The sequence below is a fragment of the Chlorocebus sabaeus genome, chromosome 12, assembly GCF_047675955.1.
Source record: "Chlorocebus sabaeus isolate Y175 chromosome 12, mChlSab1.0.hap1, whole genome shotgun sequence".
NCBI classification, from domain to species: Eukaryota; Metazoa; Chordata; class Mammalia; order Primates; family Cercopithecidae; genus Chlorocebus; species Chlorocebus sabaeus.
In genome coordinates, this window is record NC_132915.1 from 22,811,840 (window position 1) to 22,839,383 (window position 27,544).

At 40.9% G+C, this 27,544-nt stretch overlaps 1 protein-coding gene across 2 annotated transcripts in view; it reads left to right on the forward strand.

Moving 5' to 3' along the window:
- The window catches only part of TRPM6 (transient receptor potential cation channel subfamily M member 6), a 160,435-nt gene that overhangs the window by 99,412 nt on the left and 33,479 nt on the right, over positions 1–27,544 (forward strand). For both annotated transcript variants that reach the window (XM_007969515.3, XM_073021522.1), the window contains 6 exons: positions 1,742–1,916; positions 2,118–2,232; positions 8,480–8,673; positions 12,743–12,875; positions 21,405–22,549; positions 22,747–22,859. In XM_007969515.3, coding sequence (XP_007967706.3) covers positions 1,742–1,916; positions 2,118–2,232; positions 8,480–8,673; positions 12,743–12,875; positions 21,405–22,549; positions 22,747–22,859 — 1,875 coding nt within the window. The remainder of the gene's footprint in view (positions 1–1,741; positions 1,917–2,117; positions 2,233–8,479; positions 8,674–12,742; positions 12,876–21,404; positions 22,550–22,746; positions 22,860–27,544) is intronic.

The following is a 27,544-nucleotide window of genomic DNA, read 5'->3' on the forward strand; positions in this document are numbered from 1 at the left end:
ACTACCAATGGTATTTTCTGCTAAAATATCCGTTTATTCTTGTATCGCTCACTGACTCTCCCCTACCATCACGCTCTTAAATCGTGCTTACTATAGGCCACACACTGTTCTAGGTACTTAGTGTATATTAACTCATTTCATCTTAGCAACAACTTTAGGAGGCAGGTAGTATTATTACACACATTTACATACAAGGAAATGGAGATTAAGTAAATTCCTCAAAGGAATATATAGGGAGCCGGGATTCAAAATTGGGCCACCTAGCTCCAGTCTGTCATCTGAGCTTGCCGTACAGTTGTGTCAACTTTTTCTTTTTTCTTTATTTTTTTTTTCTGAGATGGAGTCTTGCTCTGTTGTCCAGGATGGAGTGCAGTGGTACGATCTCCGCTCACTGCAACCTCCGCCTCCTGCGTTCAAGCGATTCTCCTGCCTCAGCCTCCCGAGTAGACTGTAGTAGGGACTACAGGTGCTTGCCACCATGCCCGGTTAATTTTTTATTTTTTAGTAGAGACGAGGTTTCACCATGTTGGCCAGGCTAGTTTCAAACTCCTGACCTCAAGTGATCCGCTCGCCTCGGCCTCCCAAAGTGCTGGGATTACAGGCGTGAGCTACTGATCCTGGCTGGCTTTTTCCATCTGGCTATTCACAAGGACTTAAGACTTACCCTTTAATAAGTACAGTGTCTCAAGATCAGCTTTGGCTTTTCCTCCTAGAATACTTACTGGTCAGGGAAGGGGCAAGTTCTGGAGAATGAAGGGCAGTGCTAAGACAAACAAACAAAGAAGACAGAAAAGAGACAACCTCCAGGACTCCAAAGATTTTTCCTATTTGACACTTTCCTCTTAGACCAGAAAGGTTTTCTATTGTCTTGGTGACATTAGTATTTATGAGTCAGGCTATGCCGAGATAACCAATATATTTCAGTGACTTAGCACAAAAGTATTTCTGCCTAATGCAAGGTTTGGTGAGAGCTCATGGGGGCTGTCCTCTATGCAGTGACTCAGATCCCTTTGTCTTGTGACATAGCTATGTGAACATTTGGCTCCTGAGGTCTATGGCAGGGAGTGAGAGGGATGGAGAAAGTCTAATGGCTTTTAACTGCTCTGGACAAGAAGTGCCCAAGTCACCATCAGACCACAGCCCACTGGTTGGAATAGGTTTCACAGCCCCAGCCTAATGGAAGGGGAGCTAAGAGACGTAGAGTACCTCTGGAAATACTGATGGGAATTGTGGTGAACGCTCTCTCTGTTACAGTAAACTAATTGATTGAGTTGATGTACATTTAATAGATGGAATTAAACTGGCTTGATCAGTTTCTTAGACTCTAATCAATTCCTGAAGACAATTCTGGGAATAAGGAGCCTTTGGATAAATTCAACAATACCCTATTTTTTTTTTTTTTTTTTTTTTCCTAACCTCTGGTCCAAGTGGGGGCAAAGTTGGATATTAGCTAATCAAAAAGTGTTCACAATTCATTACTGCTTAAACAAAGAAGAACAGATTCTCTCCTCTCAGCACATTTATGTTATTCCATAGACCACGTTGACTTGAAATACATACTGTGTGAGAAAACAAAAGAGTTTAGCCAAAGAAAGTCTAGCTGTTCGTGGGCAAGGGTGTTTTAGTCAATGACTAGACAATCTTATTATTTGCAGGTATAATTGTGATGGTTGCTGGTGTTTGGTTTCTTTTGAACTTCAAATCTATGGTAAAATTCTGGTTGTGCTATGCTCTTTTGCAGACAGCAAACATGTTCTATATTGTGATCATCATGGCTATAGTCTTGCTGAGCTTTGGAGTGGCACGCAAGGCCATCCTTTCACCAAAGGAACCACCATCTTGGAGCCTAGCTCGGGATATTGTATTTGAGCCATACTGGATGATATACGGAGAAGTCTATGCTGGAGACATAGATGGTGTGTATGGGATTTTGCCATCATGCAGAAATTGTGCCTTCATAGTTAGCAAGAGTAAAATAAATCTGAAAAACAATCATCTAAATCTAAAAATGTTTGAATTTATGGTATCCTGTGCAGTTAATGTGCTAAATGTTTGTCTAGAGTGGCAGGACTGTGATTCATCTTGTCTCTCATTCTTTTAAAATTCTTTATTTGTAGTTTGTTCAAGCCAGCCATCCTGCCCTCCTGGTTCTTTTCTTACTCCATTCTTGCAAGCTGTCTACCTCTTCGTGCAATATATCATCATGGTGAACCTGTTGATTGCTTTCTTCAAGTAGGTTATTTCAATTAAATATGATTATTTTATTTAAATAAAAAATGTGGGCAGATATGTTGAGTAGATTCACATGTACTTTGAGTATGTAACCTTTGATTTTTGTGTGTTCTATGTTTTGTTGTTATTGTTTTGAAATATGTGCATAAAACTACTGGTAAGAAGGACGCAGAGCGTGGAAAATGGTGAAATAATAAATGCAGTCATCCATCGTTATCTGTGGAGGGCTGGTTCCAGGACCCCCTGCAGATGCTAAATTCTATGGATGCTCCAGTCCCTTATAGAAAATGGTGTAGTGTTTCATATAACCTATGCACATCCTCCTACATACTTTAAAACATCTCTAAATTATCTGTGATACCTAATATAGTGTAAATGCAATGTAAATGGTTGCTATACTGTATTGTTGAGGGAATAATGACAAAGATAAAATGTCTCTGCATGTTCAGCACAGACACAATCATCCTTTTCTTTTCCCCAAATATTTTCAATCTGTGGTTGTTTGAATTCACAGATGCAGAACCCACAGATATGGAGGACTGACTGTGGAGGGAAAGTACAATGTAACAACATCAAAATGCAAGGAGATCTTGAGTTGTGATTAGGCAGTAAGTTCGAATTATGAAAAGATAGCAAGTGATGGAATTGCAGGTTGACAAAGGAGTTCTTGATATGCTTTCTTCACTTGCTCCCAGCTTCCCCTGTTCTCTGTTTTCTCTTTCTCTCTCTCTCTTCCTTTCTTCTTTTCCTTTCCTTTCCTTTTCCTTTTCCTTTCTTTCTTTTTTCTTTTTGAGATGGAGTCTTGCTCTGTTGCCCAGGCTGGAGTGCAGTGGTGTGACCCCAGCTTATCACAACCTCTGCCTCTTGGGTTCAAGCAATTCTCCTGCCTCAGCCTCCCGAGTATCTGGGATTACAGGTGCCTGCCACCACGCCTGGCTAATTTTTATGTTTTTAGTAGAGATGGAGTTTCACCATGTTGACCAGGCTGGTCTCAAACTCCTGACCTCAAGTGATCCACCTGCCTCTGCCTCCCTAAGTGCTGGGATTATAGGAGTGAGCCACTGCACCAGGCCCTCTGTTTTCTTCTCTGTCACTTCTCACTGCTTCTCAATCTTCTGTTCTGGATCATCTTCCCCCCAACCTTTTAACATTGGAATGTCCCTGAGCCCGGACCTGCCTATTCCTTTATTTGTGCTTTTTGTGATCTCTTTCAGTTTCCTGTATATCCTGAGCACACTCAATTTATATCTCCAGCCCAGCTCGCTTTCTTAAACTCCAACCATGGAGATCCAACTGGCTCCTTCCTTCACCAGTTAGAAATTTAATAAATTTCTAAAATTTAAAATACCCAAACTCTTCATCTCCCCTCCTTCCCAACATACTTTTATTTATACTATTTAATGTAGTCTTTCCCAAATCTGCGAGGAAGAACATGAGTTTATGTTGATGTTCCAACTTTTCAGTTGTTTACACCAAAAACTGAGTAGTCATTCTTACTTTTTCTCTACTCCACACCATGATTCTGTACGTGGAGTCATTCTTAATTTCTCTTGAACCTCTCCCTCTAAACTCTCAGGAACTTCTGTTAACTCAACCTTCAAGTAGGTAACTGATGTAACTACCTTTCACTACCCCACTGTTATCACAGAGTCTCTAATTTATCTCTCTGCTTCTGTCTTTGACGCCCTATATTCTTTTCTCAACACAGGAGTCCAAATGACCCTTTAAAAGCAGACATCAGAGGATATTACTCTTCCGCTCCAAACTCTTCAATGCCTCCCATTTTACTTCTGGGTAAAAGTTTAAGTCACTACAATGACTTATATGGCCCCATGTAAGTTGGCTTTCCTGTCACCACTTCTTTTTTTTTTTTTTTGAGACAGAGTTTCACTTTGTCACCCAAGCTGGAATGCAATGGTGTGAGCTCAGCTCGCTGCAACCTCTGCCTCCTAGGTTCAAGCAAGTCTCCTACCACAGCCTCCTGAGTAGCTGGGATTGCAGGTGTGTGCCACATACCTGGCTAATTTTTGTACTTTTAGTACAGACAAGGTTTCACCCTGTTGGCCAGGCTGGTCTTGAATTCCTCCACCCGCCTCAGCCTCCCAAAGTGCTGGGATTACAGGTGTGAGCCACCACGCATGACCCCTGTCACTTCTTTTTTTTTTTTTTTTTTTTTTTGATGGAGTCTCTCTGTTGCCCAGGCTGGACTGCAGAGGTGTGATCTCGGCTCACTGCAACCTTTGCCTCCCGGGTTCAAGTGATTCTTCTGCCTCAGCCTCCTCAGTAGCTGGGACTACAGGTGCATGCCACCACACCCGGCTGATTTTTGTATTTTTAGCAGAGACAGGGTTTCACCATGTTGGCCAGGCTGGTCTCAAACTCCTGACCTCGTGATCCACCTGCCTTGGCCTCCCAAAGTGTTGGGCTTACGGACATGAGCTACCGTGCCCGGCTGTCACTTCCTAAATCATGCATCACACTACTCTTCCCTTGACCCATTCCTCTCCAACCACATTGGCCCCTCAGTTTTTCAGACTACACAGGTGCCTTTGTGCTTGCTATTCCCTCTGCCTAGAATGCTCTTCCTGCAGCTACCGGTATGGCCCACTTCCTCACCTCTTCTCGTCTTGCTCAGAAGCAAGCAATTTATCTCAAACACTGAAAAGAGTGCCTGACACGTATTTGTTTTGTAGACAAAAGAAACCAAGTGAAGCAATGGGAAGAAACTCATATTTTCTAGATGCCTCTTAAATGTCAGACACTGTGCTAGGTATTTGATTCCTTGTTTACCTTACTGAAGACAAAAAGATAAGAAAAGAGAAAATCAATTTATGCAGTATAAGTAACGAAAGTAGGGAAGACACGGGTTGAGAGTTAGGCAAAGTAAATCAGAATTCTTAAAAAAAAAAGTGACTGCTGTGTTTTTACCTATACATGGGGAAGACATACCTTCCTGCTTGTTATATGATAGTCATCAGTTCTCTTAGCCCAACCATTTTAGGAACTTAGAATATTTGCTGGTGTTTAGTTATAATAGCTATTTTTATATATCAAATAATAAAAGGGTCTGAGTTTTTTGGGGGCGTGAGGGGAGACAGGGTCTCACTCTGTCACTCAGGCTGGAGTGGTGCAATGGTATGATCTCAGTTCACTGTAACCTCTGCCTCCCTGGTTCAAGCGATCCTCCCACCTCAGCCTCCCAAGTAGCTGGGGCCGCAGGTGTGTGCCATCACACCCAGCTGAATTTTGTATTTTTGGTAGAGACGGGGTTTCGCCATGTTGCCCAGGCTGGTAGTCTGAGATTTTTATTTATTAAAAATATCCAGTGTCTCATTGCCCGTTTGCTCTCAGGGGAAAGGCTCACGCCCCCCATCTTAGCCCCAGGCAGGTAAGTGGGTGCTGGTGATGGGATGGCGTGACACTCCTGCTGTGGATATCACCAGGAGGCTCTTTGGACTCTTTGGGAAGGAGTGTCACTCGGTCAGGTGGTGTGCTCCCAGTCACTAGAGGTGTACACTCGAGGTTGGGTGAACACCTGATGGTCATGGTACCCAGTGAGTCTTGCCTAAGTGGGCAGCTGAGCAGAGGCCCTTCTGGGTCTTGGAGTCCAAAGAACTGCAGAGCAGTCCAAGGGGTGTGTCAATTTTGAGTGGCAACCAAGTCAGGGAGCCCGTGTGCCTCATGTTTGGGTCTGGTTGGCTTGGCCACTACTGAAAGTAGCAATAAGTACAGACTCCTGGTACCTGCAGATCTCCTGCAAATGGCCCAGAGAACAGCCTTGAAGCCACCTTTCCCCTCCAGCGGACTGATCCTGTCCCTAATGCTGCAGTGGCGTCCAGGGATCAGGGGAACATTGCTTTGAGAACTCTCCTGCCTGTTACAGAGGCAGCACAAAGCCAGTGCCCCCTGAGCCAACACAGCACTGGGATGGCTTTTTAGGAGAGAACTCTGTTGGTGACAGTCACATCTCAAATATAATAGCTGATTTTAAAAGCCAGCAGCAACGAAGCCATATACCTGAGTACAGGTGGCATTTGCAGAGAGCCATGGGCTGAAAAGGGTCAGATGGGGCCTCCTACAGGGGGATCCTGGGGGCGCTGCAGCTCAGAGTGACTCCCAGCTCTGTCACTGGCAGGGCGATCCCTTCATTCTGGAGCCTTAGCTCTGGAAGCCCCCAGTAGGGGTGCCCTTTCAGATGCCCCCTCTCCATTTCAAAGGCTCTGATTTTCCATCTTGAAGCCAAATGCAGCACGGACACTCGATTTCCGTTTCCACTGGGATGGATGGAGGTCTCCTTTCTAGCCCTAGCCCAGGCGGCCAAGCCCATCCTGGCATCAGAACATGCTGAGCACATTTTGTAGGGTGGCACCTTTTTATCCAAGTTACTAGCTACACATCAGTGTTTAAAGAGAAAAAAGTGACCTTTCATTTCTTTTTCTTGAAACTTGAGGAAACAGGATACATACTACTGATTTGTTTTTTTCTTAAAGAAAACTAAATGCATAACTGCAGAGTGCTAGAGGTGTGTATTTTTCATACAGTGGGGGGAAAGTATTTGTGCTGCGTTTTGAAGATGGACTGGAATGTCTGGTTTCTGTCCCCGGGCCCGGCAGCTATGTCTATTTTCTGTAGAAGGTGCCACAGTGAGACCCGGAGCCACCCCTTCCTGCCCTGGCACTGTTTAGAGCTGGGAGCCTATGGACTCTCGGCCTGTTTCTACCTTCTATTCAACTACTCTGATGTGGGGAGACAAAAAATAATAGAACTTTTTGATACAGTGGTAGAAACATTGATTTGAACTATTTTAGTAGAAGGAGTACCAAACAAGACTCTGATAGTGTATACTTTGAGCTAGATAAATAAAGGCCTCTTTTTGAGCCTCCTGGCCAACAACAACAACAGAAACAAACGTCCGGTGTCAAAAAAATAAGTTAAGAAATCCTCGCATAGGACAAATTTCTCATGTTAGAGATGAACACGCTGAAGACCACACAGACTGACCAACCCCAGATCTGACTACTTGTCCAGGAGCCAGTTACAGGCAATTCTTTATAAAATAATTGAAAAAAACAAAAATAAACAAACAAACAAAATTAAATACACCGTGAAGGTCGCCACCTGCTGGTGGAAGGCTGTTGTCACGTCGGAGTGAAACAACTATTAATAGCATGTGCAACCCTAGAGTTTCTCACTTATTGACCAGGACCCCAAAATGTGCATTTCTGACATGTTCTCAGGTGATGCTGACGCTGCTGGTTCAGAGAACATGCTTGAGAACTACTGAGATAACCCAGTCATCTATGTTTCAATCACCTTCTGTATGGATTCTGAGAAACTTCTATTCTTACCCAAAGATGGCGTTCTCCAGGATAATCCTGGTTCCTTTCCTTTATCACTGTTCAATAGGGTTATCTGTGTTTTTATTTGCTAAATTTGGCTACCTTCCTCAAGTTCTGCTCTTTTTCTTAAAAAAGAAACTAAATTTTGTTAGTTTATGCACAATATTAAGATGGACATTTTACTGTGTTCCTCTTATATCATATTATATACTTAAAGTTAAGTAGTTAAGGATGATCTATTGTTTCAGAATAACTGTAGCCCCAATCATTACCCCCATGGCAAGTTCTATAATATCAATATTCACCGTTCTATCTCCATGTTACAGCTACAAAGTGACCTACCAATAAGGAGTTACTTTTATTGTAAAGTTAATCTAAATAATTTGTCTGGATTTTCATAGAAGCTCTGCTTTTTGATTTAAGATGAATTGATTCTTCCATTTCTTCATTTACACCATTCTGTTTGCATGTTTTAACTGGGATTTTTCTAGCAGTTCTCACATTTGACATTAGATAGATGATACAGAGGAACATTAAATCTGTTTCCCATAAACGATGAATTATGGACTGAAAAAGAGCTTTTATGTGAGAAGAGATGGTGACTTGAGAATAGTGTCGAGTTCCAGAATGGATTTTCTGTTCATTACACTGAAAATGTTGACATTTTCTTTTCTCTGATTGTAATGTCTGCCTTTTGCTTGTTATTCTGATTAGCATGTTTGATTGTAGAAGGTAGCTAATATATTTTGTTTGGTGGAAGAAGAATCGTAAACACAGTGGATAGTATTTGTGTTGGGTAACTGCTGGCAATGTCAGGTGAACCAATCATAAATGTTGGAAAATATAGAATCTGTTACCTTTCAAGACTTCATATTAAAACATTGTCCCTCCCTTACTTCATCTTACAGCAACGTTTACTTAGATATGGAATCCATTTCAAATAACCTGTGGAAATACAACCGCTATCGCTATATCATGACCTACCTCGAGAAGCCCTGGCTGCCCCCACCTCTCATCCTGCTCAGCCACATGGGCCTTCTCCTCCGCCGCCTGTGCTGTCATCGAGCTCCTCACGACCAAGAAGAAGGTGACGTTGGATTAAGTAAGTTGTTCTGTGTGAGGCAGGAGGAAGAGAGCAAAAAGTACAGATTCAAGGCAAAGATGCACCGGAGTATTATAAGTTAAGTTCAGGGCACTGGGGGGCTCCGGGAGTTCCCTGACAATAGAATATCAACTGATGCCCTGGGTCTAAGTAAATATATTGACCTCATTATGAGGTCGCAGTGCCTTTTGCCAAGATGAATGGATACTTAGAAAGGAATAGGTAGGAAGAGAATCTCTGCTTGATTGTGTAAAGGCTTTAGGTTACATGGAAAACCTGTGTTTTCTCTGCCAACCAGAGAACTCATCAGAATAACTCCTAGAGAGTAGTCATGTGACCTGTACTGTTCTCCTTGTTGTGGAAGATGGAATTCAGACAGAATGGAGTTACAGAAGGCCTTGGGGTCTGAGAGAAAAGATAAGTAAAGCTGGGCATAACTTATTAACCGGAGTCATGGTCCTCTGATTCTCTAATCTACTGAGCATGGAGGTGATTCTGAAATGGATGTTTTTTATTTTCAAGAACCTCAACTCAGAGACTGGGTGCAGTAGTGCATGCCTGTAGTCCTAGCTACTCAGGAGGCTGAGGCACAAGAATTGCTTGAGCTCAGAAGTTTAAAGCTGGGTTGCGCCATGATCGTGCCTGTGAATAGCCACTGCACTTCAGCCTGGGCAACACTGTGAGTCAGGATGCGGAAATAGGGATTCTGACTTCTGTTTTTTCAAAGCATAAGCCTATATATTTTGAGGTTTTCCTAATTCATCTTGTTTAGCCAGATCTTCACTGCATGATATGACTATCATACTAATTGTTGTCAGAGAACATTGCGTTTGGTGGTTTTACAGATCTTCTGTAGTTCCTATCAAGCAATTCCACAGCTGGTACCAGGCCCATTTCTAGATAGTTCCCAGAAATACAGGAAGCAGGTGGCATAAATACACAATCCTTTTCCCAATTCCTAAATCTAAAATACCTCTGAGGACTGAAAGCCTTTTTTCTTCATAAATTGAGGAAAGACTTATTTGGCAAAAAAAGGCTGATAAGAATTGATGTGAAGCCATTTATTTTCTTTATTTCTTGGAGTATGAATGTTCATTGATGTTGCTGAAGAAAATAGTAATGTGTTTGATTTTAGGGATTGCTTTAACCTTAACTAGGGATTTCACTTCATTTATGATATATTCACTATATTAACTTTCTGAAACTAGAAAAGAACAGTTCTGAATTCTAAAATACTCTGGATTCCAGGAGTTTCAGCTAAGGGACAGTGGGCTGTTTATGTGTTTAGGTGGGTCCTTAGGGGGACAGGTCATCCCCTGCAGTATATTATGGGGTTGACAGGGTGATATGCTTTTGCTGGTGGTAGGTGACTCTGTGACGTATTTTTTCTCCTCCTAAGTCACTTTGAAGATTTTTTCTTTTCTGTTTCATCCCCACTCCCTGACCAAGAGATTCAGCCTTTGTACGAAAGCCAAAGCATAACTGAAGTTAACTTGAAGGCTTATAATTATACTGTAAATTTCAGGCTGCTGGTAGAGAGACATCCCACGCTTTGGCTGCAGAACCATTGCAACCTAATAGCAGAGTGTGAATTGCTTGATAAATCCTGGAATTGACTAGGATTTGCCCAGACTTCCTAGTACCACATGAAAGAACGTTTCCTGGGTTTACCTTGGTCTGTGCTTATAGAATGATTTCATAAAAACTTGAGTAAAGTTTACAATTAATTCACCCTGAGCTTTCTGGAACATTCTTGAATTTTCGTAACATTGCTTCTGATCCTTTATATTGAGGATAAAGACATTTACACAAGGGGCAGCAGTGCCACCTTGCGGACAATTACAGGAAAGCACCACATACTGCAAGCTGCACCTGTCATTGGAATTACTCTGGATTGTTTGCTCTCAGGGACCCACGTAAGGTTCACATCATGACACCTGTGAAGTTTCTTGCTCATAGGAGATTCTTCAATGAAAGAAGACTTTAGAGTTGGGTAGGGGATGGGAGATACGGAATCTTTTCAGTGTCTGAAAAAATTTTTCCTGCCATTTAAATCAGAAAGCACTGTATATCTGAGTTGTGAATACATTTTACAGCTGAATAATACTTCTAGCCATGTTTTCAATTTAAAATTAAGATTTTTTGTCATTTTTTTCAGAAAATAATGTAACAATTGCATTTTAAATAAATTCTGGAGAACCATGTTAGTTCTTTTTGTCCTAATGTAAGCAAAACCATTCAAGAAAGAGAACTTTCCAATTTAATCCTTTTAGCAGCATCATTTCATTTATATATTTTCTAAGTATTATAAACTTGCTTAAAAGATGGTATATTATTCTATTAGGCAGGAGTGAAAGCCAAGGTAGTAGACCAAATGTGAATGCTGGAGTTTGATGAAGAATTGCGTTAGCCTTATAATATCACTTAGTAATGTGTCTTTTTAATGAGTTATTTATGATTGTGTCAGAGAAGGTATACAGCCGTGATTGGCCATTGAATGGTAATAATAACATCTCATTCTTCAGTAGAAGGACTTAGTATGCACAAACTCTATGTAACAAGGTAAAACTTTCTTATACTTACTGGATTAATTTCAACAGACTGCCTTCTTCTAATCTTGCGTTTAACCTATTGGTTATTTACTGTCATTGTAATAGCTAAAAGAGTTGGAAGAGAGGTTGATTAGTGAGTACAAATATGCACTTTGATAGAAGAAATAAGACCTAGTGTTCAATAGTTCGGTAGGGTTTTTGTTGTTGTTGTTGTTGTTTTTAGAGATGGGGTCTTGCTCTGTTGCCCAGGCTGGAGTGCAGTGGAGCGATCTCGGCTCTGTGTAACTTCTGCCTCCTGGGTTCAAATGTTTCTCCCACCTCAGCCTCCTGAATAGCTGGGATTATAGGCATGGACCACCACACCCAGCTAATTTTTTTTGTTTGTTTGTTTTAAGGAGTGGAGAGTTTAATAGGCAAATAAGAAGGAGGAAGCTCCCCCATATAGAGACAGAGAAAGGAAACCAAAGCCGAGAAAGGAAACCCCCAATTTTTGTATTTTTGATAGAGGTGGGGTTTCACCATGTTGGCCAGACTGGTCTTGAACTCCTGGTCTCAAGTGATCCACCTGCTTCAGCCTCCCAAAGTGCTGGGATTACAGGCATGAGCCACACCATGCCCTGCCATCAGTAGTTTGACTACAGTTAAAATTAATTGATTATACATTTCAAAATAGCTAGAAGAGAATAATTCAAATGTTTCTATCTTAAAGGACAGGTAAATATTTAAGGTGATCTACTTCAGCCTTCTGAGTAGCTGTGACTACAGGCTTGTGCCACCAATTACCCTGATTTGATTATATGAATGTATCAAATTATCGCATATATCTCAAAAATATGTACATCTAATATGAATCAATTAAAATTTAATTAATTTTAGAAAGTGTTGGCAGAGAGAAAAGAAGACAATCAGATTCCCCATTTTCATAGAAAGGCAGTGAATTTTTGTTAAATGTGAAAACATTCCTATCTGTGAAAATATTGAAGAGAAAGAATTCTACATATGAGTCATTTTCAAAGAATGAATAGGAGAGACCCAGGCTGGTGTTTCCAGTTCTTTCTTTTCTTTTCCTTTTTTGAGACAGAGTCTCACTTTGTAGCCCATGCTGGAGTGTAGTGGCGTGATCACGGCTCCTGCAGCCTTGACCTCCCAGGCTCAAGCCATCCTCCTTCCTCAACTTCCTGTGTAGCTGGGACCACAGGCGCCTAGCTAATTTTTAAATTATTTTGTAGAGAGAGAGTCTGCCTATGTTGTCCAGGCTGGTTTCTAATTCCTGAGCTCAAGGGATCCACCCCCCTCAGCCTCCTAAAGTGTTGGGATTACAGGTGTGAGCCACTGCGCCCGGCTTCCAGTTGTTTGTTGGTGCTGTTCCTGCATTAATATTAGAAATAGTTTGACAAGGTGACAAACTTTTATCACAACAGGCTACCATTTCTCATTTTCAATACAAGAGGAAGAAAAGCCACTCATGCCCTGAGATGAATAATGATTCTTTCTGTGTTTCGTACTTATTTCTATAGAACTCTACCTGAGTAAGGAGGATCTGAAAAAACTTCATGATTTTGAGGAGCAGTGTGTGGAAAAATACTTCCATGAGAAGATGGAAGTTGTGAACTGTAGTTGTGAGGAACGAATCCGAGTGACATCAGAAAGGTAAAATATATAAATCTTTTCCATTCTGAAACCACTACCAAAACGTGATTCTACTAGAATATCTAAAGGAGTAGAAAGATATACTTTCAAATCCCAGAGGTTTGAGTTCTTTATAATTTGAAATATTTAATAACATAGAATATTCATGTAATCAAAGTATATTTATTGAGCATCTACTATATTCCAGGCACTCTTTTAGTTACTGGGAGTAAGTGGTTAATAAGACACAATAATCCTTGTCCTCATGGGACTTACCTTCATGTGTGCGTGTGTGTGTGTGCATGTGTGTAGGTGGTGAGAGAAATGAAGTGGGTGGAGAACAAAACCTTAGCAAGGAAACACAAAAAATTTGTAATTTAATATCAGGCAGTAAAAGGCCTATGAAGAAAAATAAAGTAGTTGGAGAGAATAGGAGATGATGGTGGTGTGAAATCCAGCGGAGTTGGGGGTTCAGTGGACTGTTTAGATGGTCTGGTCCTAGAAGGCCGCTCTGAGGGATTGGAGTAGAGGCCTGAAGGAAGTGAGGCAGTGGGCCAGGCAGGGGCGTCTGGTGGAATAGCGCCCCTGGCGGAAGGAACAGCAAGCGCAGCCGCCTGAGGCAGCACGTTGCGTCTGTGGGGGAGGAGGAGGTAGATGGAGGGTGCTGGTTGGATGGGAAGTCGTGGGGTTCTCAGGGCGTCTGACCGGAGGTGGTTGTGCAGTGAGGTTAGCGGCTGCTTCATTGAAGTGAGTGAAGAGAGAATAGGAGAAGCAGAAACTGCAAGTACAGGTGGCTTTTGGGAGAAGTGTTACTGTGCAGGGAAACAGGATGAGGTATGGGGACCTGGTGAGGTTTTTTTGGTGGCTTTTGTTTCCTGTGGCGATACATGAAACAGCGTGGTCCTGGAAATGATCCACCAGCAAGGGAGAAACTCAGGAGCAGGAGGGAGGAGGCCATTTGCTGAAGAGAAGTCCCTGAGAAGCTGGGAAAATGGAGGGTCTCGGCTTTTCCCCGAAGCGGGGGAATGGGACGCGATATGGCCGGAATAGATGGGAATGCAGACAGGGTTGGGGGGCGCCCAGGTCTTGAGGCAAAGTCGTCGACTGGGTGTGCCTGTGGGTGCGATTTTGAGGGAGGCAGGCGGTATGGGGGGTATTCAGAGGTTTGAGGAAAGAGGAGGAGATGTATTGGAGAGAGAGAACATATTAGGAAGCTATAATGTGATCTGAGTTACTGTGGATTTATTACGAATTGTGGGTGCCTGGCATTGTGTGAAAATACGGAAGGCTGCATGTGATGAAATGCACTTTTTTAAAACACAGAATTGTTCTTGTAAATGGAAGCAAATTGACAGAAGTTAAATGTGTTGCTTCATTTTTGAACATACATGGAACTGACTGTGACGTATTATACCTAATTATGCATGTTTTTTTTCTGATGTGCGTATATCAGAGTGATGTGAATCCTTAAATATGGCTTTACTTAAACTGAATCACATGAAGAACTTTCTAAATGGTTCACGATGGGCATAAGTCGTGTTTATATAAACCTGGACTTCTCTCTTGGTACCATATTTATGTAAATCTGTGTTTCTGTGCCTGATTGAATTTCAGATCAAATTTAATATTGAGAAAAAATTGAGTATCAAAGTTTGAGCCCACAAAATTTGATTTCACCTACATATCTTTAGTCCATAGTTATATGAATTTCTCTTTCCTTCTTCTACACGTTCTGTCCCCCTTTATAGCTATGCTCACTGATTGCAACAGGCAAGCTTGGTTCTCCGTTTTGTGTGAAGCATAGACCCATATTAGGAGCTTCCGGAGCTGGGATGAAGTCCTAGTTCAGGCACTTACTAGTTATGTGGACATGGGCAAATTTACTGAACCCCTTTGAGTCTTGGTTTTCTTTTTTCTTTACTTTCTTTTTTGAGATGGAGTCTCACTCTGTTGCCAGGCTGGAGTGCAGTGGCGTGATCTCGGCTGACTGCAACCTCTGCCTCCCACGTTCAAGTGAGTCTCCTGCCTCAGCCTCCCGAGTAACTGGGATTACAGGTGTGCGCCACCACACCCAGCTAATTTTTTGCATTTTTAGTAGAGACGGGGTTTCACAGTGTTAGCCAGGATGCTCTTGATCTCCTGACCTGCCCACCTCAGCCTCCCAAATGCTGAGATTACAGGTGTAATCCACCGTGCTCAGCCGTTTTCTTATTTGTAAAATAGACATGGAGGCCGGGCAAGGTGGCCCACTCCTGTAATCCCAACACTTTCAGAGGCCAAGGCAGGTGAATCCCTTGACATCAGGAGCTCAACAGTAGCCTGGCCAACATGGCAAAACCCCATCTCTACTAAAAATACAAAGAAAATTAGCTGGGAGTGGTGGCACATGCCTGTAGTCCCAGCTACTCAGGAGGCTGAGGCAGGGCAATCGCTTGAACCCAGGAGGCAGAGGTTGCAGTGAGCTGAAATCGCACCACTGCACTCCAGCCTCGGCAGGAAAACGAGACTGTGTCTCAAACAAACAAACAAATAAACACACCATGGAGATAGCCCTACCTCTTAGAAATGTTGTGATGATTAAATGAGATAAGATGAATGAACTGTGTGGCAGAGTGCTGACTCATAGAAAGGGTACAATGAAAGTTATCTGTTATTAAGTAAAAGTGGGCCTCTCAAAATTGTGAGTATAATTTCTTTTTAAATACAAATTCCCCTCCAACCCTTAAGGAAAGGGGAATGAACAGATAAGATTATGAACTGGGATAAGTTTATGGAGAGCTGGTTACTCTAAACTATAAACTAAGGAAGGATTTTAGGTGGCCAGAGATATGGACGGGTTTACCTTCAGTAATGGTGTGGATTTGAGGGGTCAGAATGGGAACCAGGAAGACCATTTGAGAGAACAGTGCAGCGCACTGATGTGTCCACAGCCTTGCCAAGGTTGGTGGTAGTGGGATTGAAAGGAAGGGGTGAATATGACATTTAGAAAGAACAGTTCATTAGGCATGTTAAAGATCAGATGTGGAGCTAAGGGAGAGCATAGAGTCCAGCACGAGTTTCAGACCAGAGTGGGGTAATCAGGTAAAAGCTGGCACCACCGAGATAAAGAAGGCACAGGAGGTATGAGGAGAAAGCAATGAGGTTTACATTTCTTGAGCTGAGGTTCTTGTAGTATATTTAGCCAGAGATGTTCAGGAGGCTTTGGATGTGTGCATCTGAAGGCCCTGGGGAGCATTTGCACTAGTGGAGGAGCTCATCTGCTTATTGGGACAGTCAACTGTAGGAGTCACCTGCCTACTGTAGGAAACAAAGTATGACAGGGAAGCGATTATGCCCAGGAAGCAAGAGTGAGGGAACCTAGTGAGCTGAGAGTTAAATCCCGGGAGGCGCCAACACCTGTAATGGGCAAAGAAAGAGAAACTCATGAAGAAGACCATAAATAACCATTCAGAGGAGTATAAAGAGAACTAGAAGAAGGTGGTATCATAAGCTAAGGGAACACAGAGTGAAAATTGAGAACCAGACATTTATAAACCAGTAATTCAATGATAAAATCCTAAAAATATTAACCATCATAGAGCATTGTATTTCTCTTGGATTCTTTTCTTGGGATTTGAGTAGAGGGTTAGAAGTTAAATGGATATGTACTTTCTGAAAATTATGGGTACTTCCAAGGTTATGAAGCTCTAATTTATTATTATTATTATTTTAGGTAGAGTCTTGCTCTGTCGCCCAGGCTGATATACAGTGGAGTGATCAGAGCTCATGCAGTCTTGAACTCCTGGGCTCAAGTGATCCTCCTGCCTCAGCCTTCCAAGTAGCTAGGACTACAGGCACATGCTACCACGCTGAGCTAATTTTTAATTTTTTAATTTTTGTAGAGGCAGGGTCTTGCTAATGCTGCCCGGGCTGGTCTTGAACTCCTGGCCTCAAGCAACCCATCTGCCTCAGTCTCCCAGTGTGCTAGGATTACAGGCATGAGTTACTGCATCTGAGCCTGCAGCTCTAATTAAACTTCAAAATGCAATCCATTTTCCCTCTTGATGGAGCTATCTCAGTGGCACTGTTTTTATACTGTCATCTTTGTTGAGGTCATTTGTGGGGACCTCATAAATTAGGTATGGGAAAGAGGGGAGAATATTGCCTGAGGTAACTAAGCAATAGTTTGAAGAGGGAGGGGAAGAAGATTCGGAGGATTTTGCCTGTTAGCCTACCTCTGAAGAAGAGATTGCTGTATCCTCCTAGAATCAAGTGAGTTGTGACAGTGGAAAAAGAGAACATAACGAGGCTGTTTTAAATCTTACTTTCCCTATTTGGGACTCTAACTTCTTTTTTGATCCTAGTAGTGTAAGTCAGCTTTTCCCTTTCTCTGTTCTGTGCAGTAAGATGCTTTTAGGTATTTTTCCACATTAAGCATGTCTTGGTACATTATATTTGGGAAATACTGTGGTTTTAAAAAGTATAAACACTGTAACATAATGTGCCTTGTAATTCGTTAGTACAGAGTTATAGCTTAAGCAGGTCCTACCACTATATGACCATGAAACCTTACTGAGTAACATCTGTGACACCTCCCAGCATGAGAATTGTTGGTGTAGCTCATGTAGTACTTCATGGTACTCTCGGAATCCCCAAAAGAATTTACCTAGATCCTAGGTGAGTTGGTGAGAGGTACCAGAAGGCGGTGGTCAATGCCACTGAATATGGAGTCAGCCTGTCTGGGTTTGATTCCTGACGTTTTCATGGGCCATGTGACTCTGGCTATGTGACCTAACCCTTTTTTTTTTTTTTAGACAGAGTTTCGCTCTTGTTGCCCAGGCTGGAGTGCAAATGGCATGATCTCAGCTCACTGCAACCTCTGCCCCCTGGGTTCAGGTGATTCTCCTGCCTCAGCCTCCCCTGTAGCTGGGATTACAGGTGCCTGCCACCATGCCCAGCTAATTTTGTTTTTTTTTTTTTTTTTTGTAAAGACGAGGTTTCACCATATTGGCCAGGCTGGTCTTGAACTCCTGACCTTAGATGATCCACCTGCCTCAGCCTCCCAAAGTGCTGGGATTACAGGCATGAGCCACCGCGCCTGGCCGAGCCAAGCTCTTTTCTATGAAAGGATAATAGTAATGCCTACCTTATAGAGTTGTTACATGGATTAAATAAAATAGTACAGGTAGATCTTTATAAAATGCTTGGCTCATAGTGAGCACTCAGTGAATATGGTGATTTTCATGATGACTGTAATTGTACTTGCTGTTATCTCATTTTAAGTCATCTTGCCTAAAGGCCCATAATAAAACAATTACCATTCTCATCTTTCTTCCGTCCTCGTACCTTGCTTGGAAGAAACTAAAATGATAAATTTTATGTGTCAGAATGACTGAAAGACTAGATTAAATTAACGTCACTGGTGGTCCAGCAATATAATTAAAATATGTTTCACAGGACATCAAGTTTTAGAAATTAAGTACCTATAAAAGCAAGGGACCTGATTTGAGGGTGACCAGGTTATTTGTCTAACAGGTTTCTATTGTAGTGTGTTACCTGTGGCTGTGAATAGTTGCTGGTTTCTATTGTATCATTCGATGTGACTGCTGCTAATGGAACTTAATGAGTCTCCATTACTGGTGTTCAGACTGTACTGTTTTTGAATTAGATGAAACAGTGCACTGGATGGAGAGGCTCTAATTAAGCGTATTTGGAAGGGAGTATACATATATTTTGTGCTGTTTCCCACATCATCCTTGCCAGTTCTAATTTTGCAGATTCCAGAAGGTCAGGAAGCATTTGTTAAGCCTCTATTGAGTTATAGAAGTTGAATTCTATAGCAGAAGCAAAAAAAGAGGGTTCTACTCACATAGAATATAATAAAAATGGAAGATGCCACTCTTTTTATTCTTTAATTTCTATTTACAAAGGTCCCAGAAAGAGGAAGTGGAAAATCTTTCTTTCAATCCCTGTGACTTGAGATGTGTTCTAAAGATGGGAAGTCTAACACTATTTTGGGAAGTACTTGTTACAGCTGAGTGTTAAACTCTTCATGGCATAATCACGACTTCTCCCTGCCCCCAGATAAGAGCGGGAATCATTTTTCATTTCTGCAATGGTCATGTCAGCCATGACACAGTTGGTTACATTCTCTCCCACGCTGTTTTTAACTTTAATCTTGTTTATCGAAGATTTTCATTATTGAGAAACTGAAACTATACCTCCTCTCCCCCAAACAATAGAACAAGGGAAGAAAAGAAAGAAAAAAACAATGTGATATGCCAGAGTTCACTGTGAAAATTTTGGCTTTTTAAAATTTAGTCTTCTACATATTTCCAGTTAAAATACTATTTTGTATCCTGTTTTTTTTCCACTCTTACGCATCAAAAATATTTTCTCCAATTAATTACATATACTTTGTAAATATATTTTAACTGTTATTTCTGAACTTAAAAATTTTATACCAATTTTAAAAACATAATACCGAACATACTAGACATCCCCAGCCCTGCCTCTACCACCAGAAATAGCCTTATAAAATAATTATCAACAATGTGAGTATGATTTTTAATGGCTGCATAATATTCTGTCTCATAACAAATATCTCTCTGTTTTAGCATAGTAAGATTACATTTCCTTTATATTTATTGTGTCCCTATGTTCCATCCTTGCTATCACAGAATTGTTTCACCTTTTCTTTTTTAAATAAAACGAATGCTGTTATGATATAGATGAACTCATTATTATCTTAATTTTCATCTCTGATTGCCTAATGAGGTTGACGATTTTACTAGGTTTCCTTACCTTTTGTATTTTATCTTTTCATCTGTTCGTGTCCTTGGGAGTCTTGGTAATTTTTTTTCCCTCAATAAATATGAAAGTTTTTTGCTTAATGAAGGGATATCAATGCCTCATCAAATTTATTAGAATACTAGTTTTCCAGTTTATTTTTGTTTTTAACTTTTGTATTCTATTTTTGCATACAAGTTTCTTTTTATGTAATCAACTCATACATGTTGTAATTTATTCCGTTGCTAGTGAAGTTTAGATAGCTACATTAGTTTCCCAGGGCTACTGCAGCAAAATAACAAAAACTGGGTGTCTTAGAATAACAGAACTTTATTGTCTCATACTTCTGGAAGCTAGAAGTCCAAAATCAAGGTGTCACTATCCTTCCTTGCCTCTTCTAGCTTCTGGTGTTTGCTGGCAACCGTGGGTGTTCCTTGGCTTGTAGATGCATCACTCCAGTCATATGGCCATTTTATCCCTGTGTGTCTTCACATCATCTTCCTTCTGTGTGTGTCCATGTCAGAATTTCACGTTATAAGGACACCAGTCATACTGGATTAGGGTTCAGCCTGATTATCACATTTTAACTTGATTACTCTATCAATATCTGATTTCCAAATCAGGTCACATTCTATGGTTCTGGGGTTAAGGCTTCAACATATCCTTTTTGGGGGATACAACACCAACCTCATCCGTATACAGAGATAATTACAAGGAAATGTACAGACATATAGTAACCATCTCTCAATTAAATTAATCTTTACTTTTTTTTTTTTTTTTTTTTTTTTGAGATGGAGTCTTTTTCTGTCACCCAGGCTGGAGTACAGTGGCATGATCTGGGCTCACTGCAACCTCCGCCTCAGTCTCCTGAGTAGCAGGGATTATAGGTGCTCGCCACCATGCCAAGCTAATTTTTGTATTTTTAGTAGAGATGGGGTTTCACCATGTTGGCCAGGCTGGTCGCAAACTCTTGACTTCAAGTGATCCACCCGCCTCCCACAGTGCTGGGATTACAGGCCTGAGCCATTGCACCTGGACTAATTGTTACATTTAATTCAATTTGCTCGCAACTTATATTTACATTTGAATAGGTGAAGATGCGTTGTGTTGCTTTTACATGAATCAGTGACTGAACATCATAATCTTCAGTTAAAGTGTTCAAACAACTTTAGAAATTTGCATTAGGCTTTTTCTGAATATAGAAATGGATTTAGAAATGGATTTCTAAAATGGATTTTGTTTGAAACTTGGGAAGCCTGTTTGAACAGTAGAGGTAGAGATTTTTTTTTTTTTAATTTTAAAGATCCGTGTTTTTTTCTTCTTAATTACGTATTTGATTATTGATTCTGTTTCTATCATTCTTCTTTCTTCCTCAGGATCTCCTATACACATTAAAATTGTACAATGCTTGGAAGTATTCAAGTGTTTGTTATGTAAATGAATAAATATATTAATGAATAACAATGGGATGATTGATCACAATTGAAGGAATCATTAGCTGGAACTGGAAATGTGGTTCTGAAATATTAAAAAGAAAGAAGGGCTAGAAATGTAGATTTGTGATTTGTCCTCTCCTATGGGTAGTAGTGGGCATTATAGGAGTGGATGAGATCACTTGAGATGAGAGTTATGTATTGGGGGAAGAAGAAGGCAAAGGACAGACTTAACCTAGGGAAGCAGCTGAGACTCAGGAGCCATTTAAGGATGGAAGTGGGGTAAGAAGAGAGCAAATTCCCACTGGCTTAATGTGCTTGTTGGTTTTCTCCCTCCCTTCACCACTAGGGTTACAGAGATGTACTTCCAACTGAAAGAAATGAATGAAAAGGTGTCTTTTATAAAGGACTCCTTACTGTCTTTGGATAGCCAAGTGGGACACCTGCAGGATCTCTCTGCCCTGACTGTGGATACCCTAAAAGTCCTTTCTGCTGTTGACACCTTGCAAGAGGATGAGGCTCTCCTGGCCAAGAGAAAGCATTCTACTTGCAAAAAACTTCCCCACAGCTGGAGTAATGTCATCTGTGCAGAGGTTCTGGGCAGCATGGAGATCGCTGGAGAGAAGAAATACCAGTATTATAGCATGCCCTCTTCTTTGCTGAGGAGCCTGGCTGGAGGCCGGCATCCCCCAAGAGTGCAGAGGGGGGCGCTTCTTGAGATTACAGACAGTAAAAGAGAGGCTGCAAATGTAAGAAATGACCAGGAAAAGCAAAAAACAGAAAGTAGTATAGTGGCTTCTCGGGGGTCTCCTAACAAGCAAGCACACTCAAAGTATGGCCAATTTCTTCTGGTCCCTTCTAATCTAAAGCGAGTTCCTTTTTCAGCAGAAACTGTCTTTCCTCTATCCAGACCCTCTGTGGAAGCAGATACAGAGGTGCTGGCAAATGAACAGGACATCCATCCTGAGGTTCTTGTTCATCTGACTGGGCAGACCCCAGTTGTCTCTGACCAGGCATCAGTGGATGAACCCAAGGAACAGCATGAGCCAATTGCTTACTTAGTGGATGGACAAGACAAATCGGAGCAAGTGCTACCCACTTTGAGTTGCACACCTGAACCCATGACAGTAACCTCCCCTCTTTCCCAAGCCAAGATCATGCAAACTGGAGGTGGATATGTAAACTGGGCATTTTCAGAAGGCGATGAAACTGGTGTGTTTAGCATCAAGAAAAAATGGCAAACCTCCTTGCCTTCCACTTGTAACAGTGATTCCACTCGGAGTGAACAGCACCAGAAGCAGACCCAGGGCAGCTCCCTATCTGATAACTCAACGAGATCGGCCCAGAGTAGTGAATGCTCAGAGGTGGGACCATGGCTTCAGCCAAACACATCCTTTTGGATCAATCCTCTCCGCAGAGACAGGCCCTTCGCTAGGAGTCATAGTTTTAGATTCCATAAGGAGGAGAAATTGATGAAGATCTGTAAGATTAAAAGTAAGGAATAAACATTAAAAAAAAGAGCATTAAGTCCTTTGCATTGCTACCAGTTTTTTTTTTTTTTTTTTTTTTTTTTTAAATCTATGACTCTTAACCACATTGTCATTCTCCCCGTTCTGTCAGCTTTTTCTGTAAAACAAAATGACCCCCCCTTACTGTTGTCAACTTTCTCATGTAGACCATTTCCCTTACAGATCTTTCAAGCTCTTCAGAAATAGGGCAGGGAGCATGGGTCAAAGCAAAAATGCTAACCAAAGACAGGAGACTGTCAAAGAAAAAGAAGAATACTCAAGGACTCCAGGTGCCAGTAAGTGTACTGTTATTCCATCTTTTAGGTTTTGAGCAGTCAAGGTAGTGGTCTTAGTTTGATTTATCTTTATTGTAAAGTGTCATCTACACAAAATAACATTGTATTGAAAGGTTTGAAGATATAATTTGTTCCTCTTTTTAAGAGATGGGGTCTTGCTATGTTGTCTAGGCTGATCTTGAACGTCTGGGCACAATTAATCCTTCCACCTCAGCCTTCCAAGTAACTGGGACTACAAGTGTACACAATCACACCCAGATATAAATTTAAGAGTCATTAGAGTGGATATACTGCAATTTATTTATCTGCTAACATGTTGAAGGACATTTGGGTTGTTTTCAATTTTTGGCTATTCCAAAAAAACTATCATGAACATTTGTGTACAAGTCTTTTTGTGGACATATGTTTTAATTTCTCCTTGGTAAATATTTAGGAATGGAATGTCAGAGTCATATGGTAAGCGTTTTTTAATTTTTGAAGAAACTTCCAAACTGCTTTCCAAGGTAATCATAATATTTTACATACCCACCAGTAATTTGTGAGCATTTCAGCTGTTCCACATCCTCACTATCTTAGTTTGTTTTGTGTTGCTACAATAGAAACCCAAGACTGCATGGTTAATAAAGAAAAGAAGTTTAGTTCTTACAGTTCTGGAGGCTGGGTAGTCCAAGGTGGAGGGAACACATCTGGTAGGGACCTCTTGCTGGTAGAGACTCTCTGCAGAATCCTAGGTGGCACATGGCGAGGGGGGCTCCTGAGAGAGCCAAACAGGCTTTTATAACAGATCCATTCTCATGATAAATAACCCATCCCTTCCATAATCCATTAACTCATGAATGAATTAATCTATTCGTGAGCCAGAGCCCTCATGATCCAGTCACCTCTTAAAGGCTCCGTCTCTTCATACGATTACACTGGGAAGTAAGTTTTAACATGAGTTTTGGGAGGAAAAAACATTCAAATCATAGCACTCACCAATTCAGCATACTCAATCTTTTAAATTTTAGCCATATTAGTGAATGCATAGTGGTATCTCATGGTACGATTTCATTTGTATTTCCATAGTGACGAATGCTATTAGACATCTTTTCATGTGTTTATTTGCTTTCTGTACAGTCTTACATTGCTTAATGATGGGGATACTTTCTGAGAAAGGTGTCATTAGGTGATTTCATCATGGCACAAACATCATGGAATGTACTTACACAAACCTAGATGGTCTAAGCTACCACATGCCTAGGCTGTACCATGTAGCCTGTTGCTCCTAGGTTATAAACTTATACAGCATGTTACTGTACTCAACACTTTAGGTAATTGTAACGCAATGGTATTTGTGTATCTAAGCGTATCTAAACACAGAAAGAGTCAGTAAAAGTACAGTATAAAATATAAAAATTGGTACACCTGTATAGGGCACTTACTTGCAGGACTTGGAGGTTGCTCTAGGAGTGTCAGTGAGTGAGCGGTGAGTGAATGCAAAGGCCTAGGACATTACTGTACACTACTGTAGACTTTATAAACACTATACACTTAGGCTACACTAAATTTATTTTTAAAAAATGTGCTACGATGTTATCACAGCTGTAGTGTCACTAGGTGACAGGCATTTTTCAGTTCCATTATAATCTTATAGGACCACCATTGTATTAGTGGTCTGTCATTGGCTGAAATATTGTTATGAGGGGCATGGCGGTATATCTTTTTTGGTGACATGTTTGTTCAGATCTTTGCCCATTTAAAAAATTGGGTTGTTGTCTTATTATAAAGTTGCGAGCATTTTAAAATATATGTTCAAATCCTTTTTTGAGTAGACGTTTTTGCAAATATTTTGTCTCAGTGATTTGCCTTTTAATTTTCGTAAATGTCCTTTGAAGTCATATTTTTTTTTGATGAAGTGTTTGATTCTTTTCTGTTATAGTCTATGATTTTTGTATCACATTTAAAATATTTTTGCCAGGATCACTAAGACTTATTCTCATGTTTTCTTCTAGGAATTTTATAGTTTTAGCTCTTTCATGTAGGTCTATAGTCCATTTTGAGGTAATTTTTTGTATATGAAGATAGCTAAGAATTGAGTTTCTTCTGTCCTCTTTCTTGAATATGAATATCAAAATTTTCTACTACTTTTTGGTAAAAAGATACCTTTTTCAATTCTGTTCTTGACCATATTAACAATAATAGAAGATATCTTTTTTCTATTGAGTTGCCTTGACATCTTTGTCAAAAATTAGTTGACCATATAGATCACAATATGTATGGATCAATTTCTATCTCTATGTAATATCTTTGTCTGGTTTTGGTATCAGGATGATGCTTGGTTTATTTAGTGAGTTGGGAAGTATTCCCTCCTCTTCAGTTTTCTGGGTGAATTTGTAAGGAATTGATATTATTTCAGTCTGAAGTATTCGGTAGAATTAACCAATGAAACCATCTTTGTGGGAAAGCTTTTAACTACAAATTCAGTTTCTGTAATAGATATAGAGCTATTTAGGTTATGTAATTCTTCTTGAATGAGCTTTTTTTTGTGTGTGTCAAAGAGTTTATTCATTTTGTTTAAGTTGTTTAATGTATTGGCATAATGTTCATAATTTTCTCTTATTATTCATTTATTGTCTTTGAGATCTGTGGGTAGTGACATCACTTGTTTTGTTCCTAACATTTTATTTTGTTTAGTCGTTTATTTATTTTTGAGATGGAATCTTGCTCTGTCGCCCAGGCTGGAGTGCAATGGCTTGATCTTGGCTCACTGCAACCTCTGCCTCAGGTTCAAGCGATTCTTCCACCTCAGCCTCCCAAGTAGCTGGGATTACAGGTGCCTATCACCATGCCTGGCTAATTTTTGTATTTTTAGTAGAGATGGAATTTGACCATGTTGACCAGCCTGGTCTCGAACTCCTTACCTCAGGTGACCTGCCCACCTTGGTTTCCTAAGTGCTGGGATTACAGGGGCGAGCCACCATGCTGGCCGGCCCGTTCCTAACATTTTAAATTTGGATTTTCTCTCATTGTTTCATAATCAGTCTGGCTACAGGTTTATCTGTTTTATTGATCATCTCAAAGAACCAGCTCTTGTTTTCATTGATTTTTCTCTGATTCCCTTCCTCCACACCCCCTCCCCTTTTTTTTGAGACAGGGTCTTTCTCTGTCGCCCAGGCTGGAGTGCAGTGGTGCAATCTCGGCTCACTGCAAACTCTATCTCCCAGGGTCAAGCAATTCTTTTGCCTCGCCTCCTGAGTAGCTGGGATTACAGGCCTGTGCCACCTTTTTTTAGTAGAGACAGGTTTTTGTATTTTTAGTAGAGACAGGTTTTGTATTTTTAGTAGAGATGTTTGTATTTTTAGTAGAGACAGGTTTTCGACACATTGACCAGGCCGGCCTCAATTGATCCGCCTGCCTCAGCCTCCCAAAGTGCTGGGATTACAGGCATGAGCCACCACGCCCAGCCTCTGATTTCTGTTTCATTCATGCTTGCTCTTATCTTTATTATTTCTTTTGTTCTATTTACTTTGGGTTTAACTTTGCTCTTCTCTTTCTAGGTTTTTTGTTTGTTTGTTTGTCTTTCAGACAAAGTCTCTCTCTGTAGCGCAGGCTGGAGTGCAGTGGCATAATACTGGCTCACTGCATCCTCCACCTCCTGAGTTTACGTGATTCTCCTGCCTCAGCCTCCCAAGTAGCTGGGACTATAGGCACACACCACCACGCTCGGCTAGCTTTTGTATTTTCAGTAGAGACGGGGTTTTGCCATTTTGGCCAGGCTAGTCTCGAACTCCTGACTTCAGATGATCTGCCTGCCTTGGCCTCCCAAAGTACTGAGATTACAGGTGTGAACCACCACGCCTGGCCTCTAGTTTGTTAAGGTAGAAACTTTGGTCATTGATTTGAGACTTCCTTCTTAAATTTTTTTTTTTGAGACAGGGTTTCACTCTTGACACGGGCTGGAGTGCAGTTGTCATTTCGGCTCATTGCAACCTCTGTCTCCCAGTCTCAAGTGATCCTCTCACCCCAGGCCCTCGAGTACCTGGGCCCACAGGTGTGCCACCACACCCGGCTAATTTTTTTTTTTTTTGGAGAGATAGGGTTTCTTAATGTTGCCCAGGCTGTTTGTTAAACTCCTAAACTCAAGCTATTCACCTGCCTCAGCCTCCCAAAGTGCTGGGATTACAGGTGTGAGCCACTGTGCCCGGCCGCCTTTTCTAATGTAGTCATTTAGTGTTATAAAATTCCCTCTAAGCACTGTTTGAGCTCTTTCCTACAAATTTTGATGTGTTGTTTTTATTTTCATTCAGTGAGTCTTTTTATGTATCATTAGGAAGTTTTAGATCTCAAGTAGCAATTCTGTAAGAATTCACCTTTCATGATCTTAATGCTCTGCCTTATTTAAAAAATTTTTACACTTATTTTTCTAAATAATAATCTGGATGCATTAAAAAAATACCTTAGCCTTTTTTTAGAATGAGAAGCAGAAGCAAAGAGATTAGTATTGAGACAATTATGTAAAAGCACCTTTTAGGGGAGAGATAAGGAAGGCTATTCTTTCAGGGAAAATGCCATGAGTTTCTGCAATCCCAAGAAATATGCACTTAAGTAGATTTATTTTTGGAATAGTTCACATGTCCAGTGTTCAACTAGAAATTGCAACTGAGTTCAGTAATTCAAGCTTGCATTTATTTATTTATTGCTTTTGA